Genomic DNA, 17,004 nt, shown 5'->3' on the forward strand with positions numbered 1-17,004 from the left:
GTGGATCACAAAAATCTTGATTATTTTTTTTAAGGTCCTTTCAACTCGGCAGAGCACTCGGGAAAGTGGGACAGGCCCTTTAATGTTCCTTCTCAGTTTTCCTTGACAAGGGAAGTATTCTATTGTCTTGACAAAACAAATAGTATTTCCTTGTCCTTAATGTAGTCTTGACTTTCTATTTCCACGGCCTCAGGAGGCCAAAGCGTATAAAATAAAGCAAAAATATGAATGAACAATACAGGAGTTAAACATTTTATTATTTTCTGTTTGTAATAAACCCATTTGAACAAGGGCTTATCATTGGAATGGTCAGTTACTTTTCCACAGCAAACAGAATCGATTGTAAATTCTCTATTAAATGTTTTCCTACCTCACACTGTTGCTGACATTGATTTTTGTTGGTATCCCACAACACCTTGCAAGGTTGTAGACACTGTAATAAAGGAAAACAAAATGAGCACTTAGCTTACTAGTTTTACCACAGTGAACCCCATAAAGTTGTTTAGTATCTTTTTCTTCAGTTTCTCAACTAATTCTCATTATCTCATTGCAAAATGAACATATGACACGGAATATCCCAAATAGCACGACAGCCTTTTAAATCATCACCAAGCCTATTTCCATAGATGCTGCTGCACCCGCTGAGTTTCTCCAGCTTTTTTGTGTACCTTCGATTTTCCAGCATCTGCAGTTCCTTCTTAAACATACAGTGCACATGCTGTTTATCACCCATCCTGGAATAATGCAACACATACATTGGACCAGTTCTAACAATATTCCTTTTAGTCAAAATTGAAAAAAACCGGATCAAATTCTGCACTTAACATAGTGCAAATCACATGAGAGTTGATCCTGAACAAATCAAGAAGCTAACATTTGGAACGAAGGGACATGAATGGAAGTATCTTGCCATTTTTGATGAAACAATTCACCCATTTCATTCTCCAGTCCTAAAACATTTCTATCAACCTCATTGTTCACGTGTTCAAAGTGACATAAAGCAAATGTTTTCTGATTTGAACTTTAATATTTACAATATGTTCTGAGGAACCGAATGATCGAACCTGTTTGGTGCAAAAGAACCATTTGGACTAATTTTTCAAGGTTTTATAAGATGGACATCTGCTTTGCATTATCAAAGCAGACCATCTGCCACATATTTAGACTTTGGAAGAAGCAGACCATCAAGGGTCCTAAATCAAACTACTTATCAAAATAAAATGAAATCTAATGTGTGTAATATGTGTAATCTTGTTTCGTCAAGCGGTCCTAAAGAACTTTTTTTAAATCTATAAAAAATAATGTCTTTGGGACCTCTGGATTAAAGATGAGAATACAATCTAACAACATCATATTTAAAATGTAATAAAAGTTTAAATGGATATCTTGCACTAACTTATTACAGTGTCAGGACATTGCATTGGTGGGAGTTGCTGCAAGTTTACCAAATATTTTCCACTTATTGTGCATTTGATATAATTCTTGTGCATGAAATATAATATTTATTCAATGAGCAGAAGACAATAACATTCCTTTTTAATGTCTCACTGGCAGTTTTAGACCAAGAACAACGCAGACATAACATTTGTTCAATCATCTAGCATCCCGATTAATACATATTCACTTTTTGCTTCATGTGGGTTCTATGGAGTTGAGGGCAGTGGCACCAGAAAGGTGAAGATTATAAGCGTGTTGTCCCAAGCATTCTGGACTTTGCAAGCACTCGCACAAAACACATTTGGGGAAATTACGCACTGTCAAATCTTTGAAACAAAGGAAAAGAAAATCAGTTGCTTCATGATGGCGTCTTCTGATCTGGCCCTGGAAATTTTCAAGCAACAGCCAGTGCGTAAACTTTGTTCAACAACAACAATTAACCCTCAATTGACCTCCAGATGTCATATATAAGCATCAGTAATATTATTTTACTTTAAGGAACAGGTCATGTCAATTGTAGCTCCATGGTGTAATAAAATTGTGAGCATTACATAATATAACACCTTTCATTAAAAAACATTTATTACTGAGATTTCCAGGAGTAGCATTACAAAACGTGTGCGTGATATTCAACAGTCTTGAATTGAATACATTTCCCCTATCCATCAAATACGGGTTGAAGCAGGGGATAAACATGCCAATACCAATTTACAGAAACTTCACCCAACAACCACTAATTTAACTCTAATCTGAAGATTGTGTGCACCATGAAGCTGAGCTCTGGAGGTATTGGGCATCTCCACACAGCTCACAAACAGAGGTGTTTCCGTGATGCAGTTTGAACTATTTCCATGCCGATTTTAAATGCACAACACAGAAGCTGATTAATCACAAGTGACAAATCGTTATCTGTTCACCGGCCTTATTTTTCGGTGGAACTTTGCATTCAGCAACTTCATTCTCAGTTGATTTTCCAATGGAGAATTTTCATACTTCAATATCTGCAAGGTCATGAAAAATGCATTCATTCAAATTGTTTTTCCACTGATTTGTATAAAGAACAGAGGCTCAATATCCATGAGCCAGACAGTAGCTAATCACCTAGATACCACAAATCTGCCTTTGGTAATTTACAACTGTTACTTAAGTTTTCAAGATTGATGGCCCAGGTAGTCATAGGATTTGGGAAAAGATCTTTGAAGTTCCAACGTTTCAGCCATATTAAAAATAAAGAGTTGGAATAAACATAGAGAAAACATGGGATTAAAAATTTGACTATCAAATTATTTGCTAAAATGTTATAACAATCTTATACAGTATCAAGGAATGGTGGCTGCCAGAGGGCAAAAATAAGCTTGCCTCAGTTTTAGCCATCATAAGGTGAATCTATCTTAGGAACTATAAGAATGTCCTAAATTTGAAGACCAGATACTGTAAGGACACAAAAAAATGAAGTCATACTTCTCATTTGGAACTACTTTTACAAAATTTCCTTTAGGGGTTGTAGATGGATTATAAGGTACATTGTTTTCTGTAACTCTATCAAGCCCATGTTTCTTCTAAAGGGGCTGTCCCACTTGGGCGACCTAATTGGCGAAAAGACGTAGGTTAATTGGCTTGGTATAATTGTAAATTGTCCCTGGTGTGTGTGGGATAGTGGTAGTGTGCAGGGGTCGCTGGTCGGCACGTACTTGGTGGGCCGAAGGGCCTGACTCCACGTTGTATCTCTAAATTAAACTAAACAAGCTCTGTAGGAAAGAACTGCAGATGCTGTTTTTTTAAAAACTCGAAGGTAGACATAAAATGCTGGAGTAACTCAGCGGGACAGACAGCATTTCTGGAGAGAAGGAATGGGTGACTTTTCGGGTTGAGACACTTCTTCAGCTCCTACCCAACAACATCGACCTCTTGAACACTACAAACACTAACTAAACTATGAACTATGAACCGTCTTGGTTGCACTAAGGACTTTGGGGCTTTTTAGACTTTAGAGATACAGTGCAGAAACAGGTCCTTTGGCCCACCGAGTCCATGCCGACCAGCGATCACCCCGTGCATTAGCACTATCCTATACACTGGGGACAATTTTACAACTTACCAAAGACAATTAACCTACAAGTCATTGGAGTGTGGGAGGAAACCAGAGCACCCGGTGAAAATCCACACGGTCCCAGGGAGAACGTACAAACTCCACACAGACAGCACCCGTAATCAGGATCGAACTCGGGTCTGTGAGGCTGCAACTCTACCGCTGCGCCACTGTGCAGCTCCAAATTATGTTTTTTAACATATTACTGTTTTTTTGTTGTCTATGAATAGATCTATCTATGAATAGATAATGGTTATATGAATGGATATTGTGTTATCTATGAATACTGTGCTTGCTGTGGCAAGTAATGATTTAATTGCAGCGTTGTTTGATGCATATACAATTAAACACTCTTCTTGCCTCTCGCAGCAGGTAACAGAGAGTCTAAACCCAAGGCGTGGGCCCGCGATGGCGTGGGGGGACGGGGAGGCGAGGGTCCGCAGCAGGGGGAGAGGTGAAGGCCCGCGGTGGGGGTGGGGGATTGCGTGGGCTCGGCGGGGGTGGAAGATGGCGTGGGCCCGGCGGGAGGAGGGGGTGAAGGTGGCGTGGGCCCAGCGGGGGGGAGGGGGTTAAAGGCTTTTGCGGAAGGTGGCATGGGTCCGGCGTGGGGGGGATGGCATAGGTGGAAGGTGGTATGGGCCCAGCGAGGGGATGGTGGCGTGGGCCCGGTGGCGGGGGAGGCGAGGGCCCGGCCGGAGCGACGTCTGGTATCAGGTCACGGCCGCTGCCAGGACTGGGTTCAGATTCAGTCGTACCCGCTCCCGATGGTCGACGGGAGAACGGTCTCCTGGCCACCAGGATGACCAGATGGAGGCGGTGGACCAGGCGGACAGACACCGCAGACCCCCCCCGGGCCCGGAGAAACGGGCACTCTTTTTTCCAAATCATCCCGTGGGCCAGATTGGACCCCTCACGGTAGTTTGCCACCCAGGATAAAAAACAGACTCCCCCTCCCACAACACTTACCCAGAGTAGACACGAGGCGTCGAGGCGATCTCTGATTGTGTGGAGTGTAAATGGTGATCTGATCCCGCCCGGTCCACTGCGCACGCGCGGAGACACAGCATCATTTTGCGTCACTACTGCGTCACTGGTTTCCCCACAACTGCGCACGCGCGGATGGTCACAATTCCCCCCCCCCCCCCCAAATCATCCAGCGGGCCGGAACCAGAATTTCTGGTAATTTTCGTCAAAGTGGAAACGCTGATTGCGCTTTTTTTTTACCTCAGGATATTTTCTTACTCTGGAAAAAAAAGTGGGGTTCGACCGCACCCAACGCACCCCCCCTTCGCACGGCCATGTATAACTGATCAGAAATTAGATTTCACTATTTTGATGTGTTGTACTGTTATTTTGTTTATTATTAACATCTTTGAAGATACCTGCAGAAAATTGTGAAATTATTCAAAACAGGCATTTGAGTAATCTAAAGTGATTTACACCAAGAAAATGGAACATTTGCATTTTCCAATGGGAGCTATAGAGGTTCATTGTGATTATCACGTATTTGTCAAGCTTTGTGCAGAGAAGATCACTAGACCTTAAACGACCCATTTCTATGCCAGTCACAGGCTGGCTGCATAACAGGTCGCCGTGGAAGTGTGTGAAAATGTGATGCAGGGTGGATGGAATTAACACTGTGCATTGCTGTTGCTGATGGTCCTAGGTTACAAGGTGCAGAGCAGAATGATTAATGAAGTTGTGATTAGAGCAAGATATACTTAAATGCATAAATCAAAAAAAAAACTGTGAACTTTGATGGTGCAAGGAAAATGATTGAAGTAATTTGTTCATTACAATATATGTCTTTGACATGTTGTGATCAAAATATTAAAGTTTGAGTGAAGACCCCTTAAATCCGATCTCACTGAACAAGGATTCCAACATCTTTGCCATTTCTGCCATTCATGGTCTCTGGTTCCTTGGACACGTTCTACCTCATGTTCTCAAATCACTTTAGCCAGCCCTCTGGAACCATTCTACTTTCTCCTGAATTTTTGTGCAGGGGTAACAAAGCATATATTATCTCTTTTAATAGATGTACAAATAAGCCACCTGGACTGGAGCCTTACCTTAAGTTTGACTGATTTATCAAGCATCTCTGTTTCTAACTAAGGCGTATTTACATCATTCTTACTCCCTTCAATGTTCATAAATAATAGGAGCAGAATTAGTCCATTTAGCCCTTCAATTTTACTCCACCATTCAATCATGGCTGATGTATCTTTCCCTCAACCCCATTCTATTTCCTTCTCCCCATAACCCGACACCCTTACTAATCAAGAATCTCTGCCTTAAAAATATCCATTGCATTGGCCTTCACAGCATCTGTGGTAATGAATCCCATAGATTCATCACCTTGTGACTGAAGAAATTCCTCATCTCCTTTCTAAAGGTACGTCCTTTTATTCTGAGGCTATGACTTCTGGTCCTAGACTCTCTGACTAGTGGAAATCTCCTCTCCAAATCCACTCTATCCAGGCCTTCACTATTTGGTAAGTTTCAATGAGGTCCCCATCATCCTTCTAAACTCCATCGAGTAGAGGCCCAGTGCTGCCGGACACTCATCATATGTTAACCCACTCATTCCTGGGATCATTCACGTAAACCTCCTCTGGACCCTCTCCAATGCCAGTACATCCTTCCTCAAATATGGGGCCCAAAATTGCTCACAATACTCTAAATGCGGTCTGACCAGCGCCTTCTAGAGCCTCAGCATTACATCCCTGTTTTTGTATTCAAGTCCTCTTGAAATAAATGCTAGCATTGAGTTTACTTTCCTTACTACCGATTTGACTTGCAAATTAACTTTTTCGGAATCCTACATCAGCACTCCAAAACCCTTTGCTCCTCCGATTTCTGAATTCTCACCCCATTTAGAAAAAGTCTTTATTCCTACTGCCAAAATGCATGACACCACACTTTGATACACGGTATTCCATTCTAATGGGACAAGTGCAGGCGATTGGTACGTGCTCTGCTATGGAACCCGGTCGGCATGGGTGAGTTGGCCCACAGGGCTATTGCTGTGCTGAATGACTCCATAATCCAGTTTTGCTTCTGACTTTTAAAGTTTCAAAAAATGATTTTGATCTATTCCAAATATCTTTGAATGTGTTTGATTACTACTGACATTTACAAACAGCTGAAAAGCTCTTCTGACAGCAAATGCAATCAGGGTGATCCAGAGGTGGGGCTTTGGGATTTGCTGCCAATGGACTTGTCACGATTCATGAACCGCTCTGATTTGCAGTTCGAATAGATCTGCTGATTTGTAAAAGGTTAGTGTGGCTATAGAGTGCCCAGGTTGGTGAATGCAAACTGCAGAACAGAACTTGCTCAACCAAGCCTCATACCCTGGCAAATGAATAAAATAGACACAAAATGCTGGAGTAGTTCAGCAGCACCGGTAGCATCTCTGGATAGAAGGAATAGGTGACGTTTCGGGTCAAGACCCTTCTTCAGACTTTCGGGTTGAGATCCTTTTTCAGAAGTCTGAAGAACTCCACCTATTCCTTCTCTCCAGAGATGCTGCCTGTACCGCTGAGTTACTCCAGCATTTTGTGTCTATTTTTGTTGTAAACCAGCATCTGCAGTTCCTTCCAACACAAATGAATAAGATACATGGAGGAGATGGGAAAGGAAGGAATGAAATTAGGGGCTAAGCAGCTGGAGGGAAACGAAAAGTTAGTGATGACCTGAATAAAAAGATTTTCTGCTTCAAAATATAATTGAAACATTAAAACCAGCTAACACCAGTGTGTTGAATATCAACTATTGAAAGAGAGAGCCAGAGATCCTAATTCATAAATATGATACTTCTTTTGTTTGTGAAATCATTTTGCCTTTCCCAGCCCCTTATGTATTGCAAATGTTTTATTATTTAAAATCTACAATTCCTTTTGGACATACAACTGGTTAAAGAATTTTCAAGACCTTTGGGACTTACACAGTTACAATTTGCTACCATGCCCATCCTCTGAAGATTGCTAGTTTCAACATTTCATGACAGAAAGAACAAGGACTACAAACAAACATTTCGCTGGTAAATTTCTGGGAGAAATTATATATATTATATACACACACAACAAAGAGAGCAAATACACTGACATTATTATGCCCCAGCGGGGAAGAACCAGAGTAGAAAAGCAGGCCTGTCCCTTTAGAAGTTTCTGACTTTGAATAGCATGAGATCACCCTGCTCACATGGGCAGCTGATTATAGGAGAAGTGTCCAGCAAGCAGATGCTCAGACCGCAAAGGATAGATGGGGGGTGGTGGGGCAGACACTCACGTTAAGTCACTTTCCAATAGATTGGCATGATTTGCAGTTGTACAGGGTCCTAGTGAGACCACACCTGGAGTATTGTGCGCAGTTTTGGTCCCCTAATTTGAGGAAGGACATTCTTGCTATTGAGGGAGTGCAGCGTAGGTTTACAAGGTTAATTCCCTGTCATATGCTGAGAGAATGGAGCGGCAGGGCTTGTACACTCTGGAGTTTAGAAGGATGAGAGGGATTCATATTGAAACATATAAGATTGTTAAGGGTTTGGACACGCTAGAGGCAGGAAACATATTCCCGATGTTGGGGGAGTCCAGGACCAGGGGCCACAGTTTAAGAATAAGGGGTAAGCCATTTGGAACGGAGATAAGGAAACACTTTTTCTCACAGAGAGTTGTTAGTCTGTGGAATTCTCTGCCTCAGAGGGCGGTGGAGGCCAGTTCTCTGGAAACCTTCAAGCGAGAGCTAGATAGGGCTCTTAAAGATAGCGGAGTCAGGGAATATGGGGAGAAGGCAGGAACGGAGTACTGATTGGGGATGATCAGCCATGATCACATTGAATGGCGGTGCTGGCTCGATGGGCCGAATGGCCTACTCCTGCACCTATTGTCTATTGTCTATTTACTCTCTCCACAGAGAGGAAGTTAATGGGATGATCAGTAACTGCTCTATCATATCACAATGACTGTAGGTTAGTAGTTTGGGGATCAAGGTTGTGATGTAGCTTCTTGTGTGAGGAACCAGAGAGAGGAGGGGGTTGCTAAATGACAGTGGGGTCCAAACAAAATCAGGTCCTCCTGATTCCACCTTAGGATAATATGGTTGAAACTAATTAGCAATCCCTTAGCCTTGTTTCCTTTCTCTGCAGGGTTTTCGGAGTGAGAGGATCAAAAAGGTGTTAAGCTGTAAAGGGCCAGAAGATATTCACAGCCTTGGGTAAATGGCATTTTCTTTTGTTCTGAACCGATATAGTGGTGAGTCCCATTGCACCAAATTAATAGCAGGCTAAATATAAGTCTCAAATTGAAAAGGTAAATAGGATGAATAGCAGGAGAATAAAACCAATTGGATAGGAACAATGTAAAAATAAAATTAAATTGATTTACAGGTATGAAGGAGCTGACTCTGAACATGACTGTCATCACAGCTCATATTTCTGCTCAACTGTTAAATGATACACTTTTGACAGTAATTAAGATTCATTCCTTGCTTTTCTTATGATCATAGATAACCTGCAAGCTCATCCATTACCCAACCATAGTCAACAATGAGCTAGTCTGGGAGCAACCACTGCTTCATGTTTACTCACCATTTTATGTGTATGTGACAAAACATTCTTCACTGTGCCTACAAGGTATGTTACACACCTCAGTGAGAATTGGGATCGAATTTAGTCAAGACTGATGTAGTGAAGCTCTCTTCTATGGGATGTAGCTGTCATTTATTCAATGAACTGTATCCTAATAATATATTAATAGGCCATTATTCTTTGAACTAATGCACTGCATGCCAAACTCTTGGAGATGGCTCTGAGAGATAAACTGTGACATAGAGGTTAGCTTTTGTCCTTTCCGTTGGAGTGATTCCGTGAAGCTGAATAGAGGGGACCGTGAATAGTTAAGGGATAGATCCTTTGCAGACTGTTCTTCGTTGGACTGACACATGCATCCTGACTGAGACTGATAATTCAGCATAGACAATATCGAAATGTGGCCAATGTCTGCAAAATCAACTAATCGCAAATTAGTTCTACTGCCGTAAACATCTATCCACATTATCATGAAACTTCTGCAAATGCATTATGTACCACACATGGGTTGTTCAGCCATATCTCTGTATCTTCGTCATCTTGATGACAAAGGTGGCAGCAACGTAGGAAAATCTGCCTCCAAATTCTCCCTCGGTTAGACATCCTCTTGCCTTGGAGGTGTATGCATTTCTGGGCCTAAATCCTGGAACTACTAATTGGACCACCTGCATGAACCCAAGATCTGTTCTATATTCCCTCTTCTCAAGATTTAGGGTGGCAAGGTGGCGGAGTGGTAGGGCTACTGCCTCACAGCGCCAGAGACTTGAGTTCAATCCTGACCACGGGTGCTTGTCTGTACGGAGTTTGTACGTTCTCCCCTGACCTGCGTGGGTTTTCTCTGAGATCTTCACTTTCCTCCCACACTCCAAAGATGTACATGTTTGTAGGTTAATTGGCTTGGTATAAATGTAAGTTGTCTCTAGTGACTGTAGGATAGTGTTAGTGTGTGGGGGACGTGGTCAGCGCGGACACGGTGAACGAGAGGGCCTGTTTCCGTGTTGAAACCCTAGACTAAACTAATCTGGTGCTTGAAACAAACACAGTTCTCCAGATGAGGTCTTCAAAATCTAGAGTCAGGAGTGTTAATTGTTATATACACTGAAACAGGTACAATGACATTTTTACTTGCTGCAGCTTTACAGTCAGTTTAAAGGAAACAAAACAAATAAATATACATTAAATTATCTGTTCTTCTCGATAAACCAGACCATTATAGTGCAAGCAAAATACACGTGCAACCTGGGTGGTGCAAAGTTCATAGTAGTTCAGTGCTAAGGTAGGATTGCGGTTAGGGTTGTGTACAATGGTTCACAAACCTAATAATTGTTAAGGGAGTAGCTGCTTTTCACTCTGGAGGTGACGGTACTCAGGGTCCTGAAACTCCTTCCTGATGGTAGATACTAGATGAGAGCATGGCCACGGTAGTATGGGTTGATCCCTTTGATGTTGGGGAGGCCAACATTGGTGATGCACCAGGTAATGTTCACCACTTTCTACTGCTTTGTTCTTGTGCATTCGAAATACCAAATGCTACCTGTCAGTATCCTCCCCAGTACACCTGTCGAAGTTCAATAAAATATTCTGTGATACGTTGAATCTCCTCAAACATGGGAGGAAGTAGAAGCATTGGTGAGCCGCCTTTGCAATTGTATTAATGTGCTGGGCTCAGAACAGATCATCAGAGAAGTGTACATCCAGGAACTTGGAGCTGTCGCCTCTCCACCTCTGTCCTGTCAGTGAGGGCGGGTGCATGATCCTTTGGGTTTCCCTTCCTGAAGTCAATAATCAGCTCCTTGGTCTTGCTAACACTGAGAGCAAGATTGTTGTTCTGGCACCACTCAAGCAGATTATTGTTCTCCCGCCTGTATTCTGACTCATGGTTACCCATCATTTGTTCAATGACGGTAGTATTGTTGGTGAATTTAAAGTTGTCGTTGGAGCTGTGCCTACCTATACCATCATGGGAATATAGTGTGTAGAGCAGGGTACGGATTTTGCAACCTTGAGGTGCTCCTGTGCTGATGGTCAGTTTGGAGGAAGTGTCGTTGCCAATTCATATTGTGATCTGCTGAGGAGGAAGTTGAGGATCCAGTTGCATAGGGATGAGCAGAGACCAAGTTCCCAGAGTATGATAATGAGTTTAGAAGGGATGCTGCATCGCAGTTCATGAACAGCAGCCTACAACTTGTTTAGTCTAGTTTAGAGATACAGTGCGGAAACAGGCCTTTCGGTCCATCATGTCCGCGCTGACCAGCAACTAACACTAAGGAAAATTTACAATTATACCAAGCCAATTAGCCTACAAACCTGTACGTCTTTGAAGTTTGGGAGGAAACTGGAGATCCCAGAGAAAACCCACGCAGGTCACGGGGAGGACGTGCAAACTCCGTACGGACAGCACCCATAGTCAGGGTCGAACCCGGGTCTCTGGTCCTGTAGGGCAGCAACTTTACCGCTGCCCCACCGTGCCGCCCACTGCGTGTTCTTGTTGTCCAAGTGGCCCCGCGCAGAGTTGAGAGTCGGCAAGATCGTTCATATCTGTTGTCGATTTGTTGTGGCTGTAGGCGAATTGAAGTGGGAACAGATGATTGCTAAGGCAGCAGTAGATTTGTGTCTTTACCAACCTCTTGGAGCACTTCGCCACCCTGGATACGAGTGCTGTCAGTTGGTACTTACTGAGGCATGTCGCCTTGGGCAGTGGTATTATGCATGTTCTTTTAAAGCAGGTGGGGACTTCAGATCAGAGTACTGAGCGTTTGAAGATGACTGTGTAAACTCCGTATCCTTCTCACCTGGATCTCTTCCTTCCCACATAAATCTCCCATAGTTGCCACCTTACTTAATTTAACCATGGCCCTTAGTAACTATCTTCTCCCAACTTACCAGAACTGCCAACTGGGTGTCATCTGCAAATATGAATGCTCAATTTTACACATTCAGCCTTTATAATGAACACCCAAGAGTCCACTGCAGATCCAAGGGGAACACTACAATGGGAGTGAAGGATAGCATAAAGGATGAATGATTATGGAGGTAGGATCTGAGATGTAAACAATTACTGTAAGATTGCAATTTCTGCATAACCTCAACTATAAACGTTGCCTTGGTCATTAATATTTGCTCCATATCAATGACCTAAAATGAAAGATGACACAGGACAATAAGAAACAAAAATATAACAATGAAGGAAGCAATAAGAAATAATGAGAGAGACAGAGGTAGAGATGACTGCACAACAACAGACAAGTGAATGACCATGTGCACGCAGAGCGCGGTGTCATCAGTGATTTACTTCTGCTTTCGAAAATGCTTCTGCACCATGAAGGTTAAAGGGCAAGTTACAAAAACCAAAGAAATAAGCATTTAATTTAGCTTAACAGCCTTTCCAAATCAAACAGCTAGAATATCAATCATTCTCCCCATGGTGTCATCTGGTTTGAGTGTATGAATGATTCCTTCAAGGAGCAACAGTCCTGGTGAACATGGCCTTGTGACCCAATGACCCCTTCCCAGATAAGCCGCAAAGAACATGATGATAACAATTCAGTCTTTCTAGAAAGGAAAAGGTGTTCTTTGAAATTTTGTAAAATTAATAGCAAAATGGTCATAGAGTTCTTCATCACCCACAGAATTCAAGTAACCATTTAATAATATCCGGAGTGAGCAAAAACTAGACAATACAGAACCACAAAAGAAGTTTAAAAAAGGAAAAATGTATCCACGATCATTAGACCTGGGTGCAGAACAGTAACTTTAAAGGAATTGAATTTCAGAAATGGTGTATGAGCTTGAGCACATTATTGCAGTGGTGGTTGGGTGAATTGTTACCCCAAATCCAATCCTCATGCCTCAGCAATGGCAGTATACTCATGCCTCCATATTAATGAATTTAAACTGGTGTATGAATTTTATCCCTTTTATCCCTCCCGGCCCGGGGAAGAAGCGACGCCCATGTCGGGGCGGCCCGGCCCGGGGGAGGTTCGGCGCCCATGTCGGGGGCGGCCCAGCCCGAGGCTGAAGACGGCACGGTATTCACGTGAGGGTGGCTGGGACGGTGTTCTGGCGGTGGTGGCCTGAGTCCGGGGTTCGGCCGTGGGCCAGCGGCTGCGTCTGCAGGACTGGTGGGCGGCAGCTTCGACCACCCCGGGGCCGCGGTGTTTGAGCCGCGGGACTGATTTATAACATCGCCCGGGGGGTATCGCCTCAGCGCAGAGGGAGAAGAGGAGGGAAGAGACTGCAGACCTAAGACTTTTGCCTCCATCACAGTGAGGAGATGCTGGGTGGACTCACTGTGGTGGATGTTAATATGTGTTTATTGTTGTTTTTATTTTATTGTATTATATGTATGACTGCTGCAATTTTCGTTCAGACTTCGGTCTGAATGACAATAAAGGTCTGTCTGTCTGTCTGTCTGTCTGTCTATCTATCTATTAAATTACACTCCCATTCAAACTAAAGTTCACTGTTTGTTTAAATCTAAAATTGTGAATCGTATTAGGCAAAGAGTTTTAAAAATGATGCAGTATGCTCATTCTAGATTCACTCCGCAGTGTTGGGGATAACATATCTGTTTGAAATCAAACTATACCCAAGAGTTCAATGTAATTTAAAGAGCACAAAGTGTTTAGTGATGGATCTGTACATACAATTTTCCAGATGCTGGAATAATATGATGCTGCAATATCTTTTATTACACCAGGTTTTGATATTTCTATGGAGATGTTTTATAAATGTAGCAATGTTATCAAAGCTTGGAAAAATGCAAACTAAGATGTAAACACAATAAACTGTAGATTCTGGTTTACAATAAAGTATTTTGGAATAGCAATACAAAGTGTTGGAATAACTCAGCGGGCCAGGCAGCATCTCTGGAGAACATGAATAGGGAATGTTTCAGGTCAGGACCCTTCTGCAAACCAAGTTAATTTTTAGAAGGATAGTATTGAAAAGCAGGGGTGTTGCGTTAAAACTGATTCAAAACCTGGCTATCTAATGCTTGTAATGAAACAGAAGCGGACTATTTAGTCCATTGGATCAATGCTGGGTCCTGGTGAGCAATCTCTAGTTCCATCCCACTTTTTCATATTTGCCTAGAACTGTGCAACTCTCTCTCACAAATCCCCATCAATTGCCCCCTTTTTGCAATAAGCCTACACTGAAGGGAGCTGCAGCAGTTCCGGTTGCCACATTACAAAAAAAATACACAAGCACATTACAAAAAAGATACACAAGCACAATGGCGCAATGGTAGAGTTGCTGCCTTACACCGCCAGACACCCGGGTTTCAATCCTGACTACGGGTGCTGTCTGTACGGAGTTTGGATGTTCTCCCTCTGATCACGTGGATTATCTTCGGGTGCTCCAGTTTCCTCCCACACTCCAAAGACGTGCAGGTTTGTTGGTTAATTGGCTTCTGTAAATTGTAAATTAACCCTAGTGTATAGGATAGTGCTAGTGTATAGGGTGATCGCTGGTTGGCACAGACTCAGTGGGCCGAAGGGCCTGTTTCTGCGTTGTTATGCTCATGGTAAGAGCATAACTCATGGCCATTAATATTACAGTCACAAAAATATCCAATAGTGAATTCAGAAGAAATGTTTTTACGCACAGTGATAATAATATAAAGTGCACACCATACAGTATGATTGAAGTGAACAATGTCGATACATTTACAGACACACAGGAAAAGGTGGTAGAGAAAATGGAATAGAAGGGTTTTACTGATGGCTTTAGATGATGAATGATAAATTTAGTTTAGTTTAGTGATACAGCATGGAAACAGGCCCTTCAGCCCATTGAGTCCACGCCGAACACCGATCCCCGCACATTAACACTACCCTACACACACTAGGGACAATTTATTTTACATTTACAATTATATCAAGATAATTGACCTACAAGCCTGTACATCTTTGGAGTGTGGGAGGAAACCGAGGGTCTCGTAAAAAACCCATGCAGGTCACGGGGAAAACGTACAAACTCTGTACAGACAAACACTCGTAGTCAGGATCGAACCTGGGTCTCTGTCGCTGTAAGGCAGTAGCTCTAATGCTACACCGCTCTGCTGCCCTTACGGAGGAATGAAAAACAGAGTCAACAATTATGAAATATTGATTCTATTTCTCTTTCCATAGATACTGCATGGTCTGATGAGTATTTCTGGCATTTTCAAATTTCCAGCATCAGCCTTTTAGCTTCCATTGTTGCCAACAAGAATTTTGAAATACATTTTTGGAATTAATTGGATTTTAATGCACCTCCATACTTTTGGCAGGAACAAAAACAGCTTAGGTAAGTTTATAAAATTAAAAATTACTGAATTGTACACATGCTCCACGATATGAGTGCATTTTAGGCTCAATTGATAACAATTTTACACATCTAGTGCAGCAACAATAGCTGAAATATCTTATCACGCTACATTCTTGACAATGTTAACATTAAAAAATCCCAGGTGAAATTGGTTTTATTTATAATATTATATGCTTAATTTGAGATTTACCAGGGAAAGTCTATACTCAGCGAGGGTACAGTCATTGAACACAATGGTCTTTTTGTTGGTGAAAATTAGAACTAAACAGCAGATGGGCTAAAACTGAAACAGAAACAAAAAATGCAGAAATACTCAGCAGGTCATGCAGCATCTGTGGAAAGAGTTCTGATAAAGGACTGCAAACTCTTTTTCTCATTCCATAGGTATTTCTTGATCTGCCGAGTGATTCCAGCTTGTTCTGTTTTTGTTCAACATCTCATGTCTGTAATTGCTCATAAGCTACTTTTATTACATTTGGGGAGAGAAGATAAATCTTATCAACTGATGAAGTGTTGACTGGTGTATGAAAACCCAGGAGGGCAAAAGTATTGCATAAAGCTTATTTCACATGCCCCTCTTTCCACTAATGAAGCTGAGAACATCATTTATGAAAGAGTAAGTTAGGAAAGAATTAAAAAAACGTGACATTTTTAGTGTGAACAAAATAAACTCCTTTTGCTCAGGACAAATGCTAACCATATATATTTTAGACAAACAGTTTTATCTACACAGATGAGTTTGAAAAATAATCTTACAAGCAACTTACTGCATGGAGAACTTAGAAAATCTCAATGTTCAAGTCCAGAACTCCAGCCAGGACTAGACAAAAAATGGAGGGCAATTTTTATTGCATTTATTAAGTGCAATTATTAAAGAGATAGGTCACCAACTACTTTAAGCAGATGATCAAGCTACCATTTTGGAAAGTAATATAATCCCCAAAATTAGACAGAATCAAATGACAACATGAAACCATTATGAGGTAGCTGAAATCAATCCCTGACCACTATCATCTGACTTAAAGAGCAAAGTCACTCCACCATATTTACAAAATTAGTACGTTCATTTTGAAATAGTCAGATACAAAATTTTATGCGGTCTGAATCTATTCAAACTATTGATGAACCTTACTGAAATCACCATAATTTCCAATGACAGTACAGATTATTATGGAATTTCTCTAGGGGAATATTGGGTTTGTGATTATGTGCTTTCTTCCAAATTCTCCGTGGCATATTCCAGTTGTTAAGAGGCTTGGTTCCAATGTCTCGCCCAAACAGATTCAATAACCATTTGAGGCTCGCACAAAAGCCTTAGATTTTCCCTTCTCTCTGGAGATTCAATTTTCTGTTCTCTCTGGAGAATCTGGCCAGTCTCCAACTAACAATTCTCTGTTCACCCATAACTGAGGTAACCCCACGGGACAATCTAGATGAGAAAGTTCTGGATGCAATCCTCATTGCAGGCCTTCTCCCTACCAATTCACCTTCTAATACATTCGCAAGGAGTTTGATATTAGCAAATTTCCCTGTTATTTAAAACTGGCAGTGGCATTTCTTGTGGCTTAAAGAAGAA

General features: G+C 41.9%; 1 protein-coding gene across 1 annotated transcript in view; it reads right to left on the reverse strand.

The window, feature by feature from the left end:
* Positions 1-17,004, reverse strand: part of LOC116980002 (anosmin-1-like) — a 122,144-nt gene that overhangs the window by 61,435 nt on the left and 43,705 nt on the right. The window contains exon 3 of the mRNA XM_033032057.1: positions 371-433. Within this exon, the coding sequence (XP_032887948.1) occupies positions 371-433 (63 nt within the window). The remainder of the gene's footprint in view (positions 1-370; positions 434-17,004) is intronic.

This window comes from Amblyraja radiata, chromosome 13 (assembly GCF_010909765.2).
Source record: "Amblyraja radiata isolate CabotCenter1 chromosome 13, sAmbRad1.1.pri, whole genome shotgun sequence".
Lineage (NCBI taxonomy): Eukaryota > Metazoa > Chordata > Chondrichthyes > Rajiformes > Rajidae > Amblyraja > Amblyraja radiata.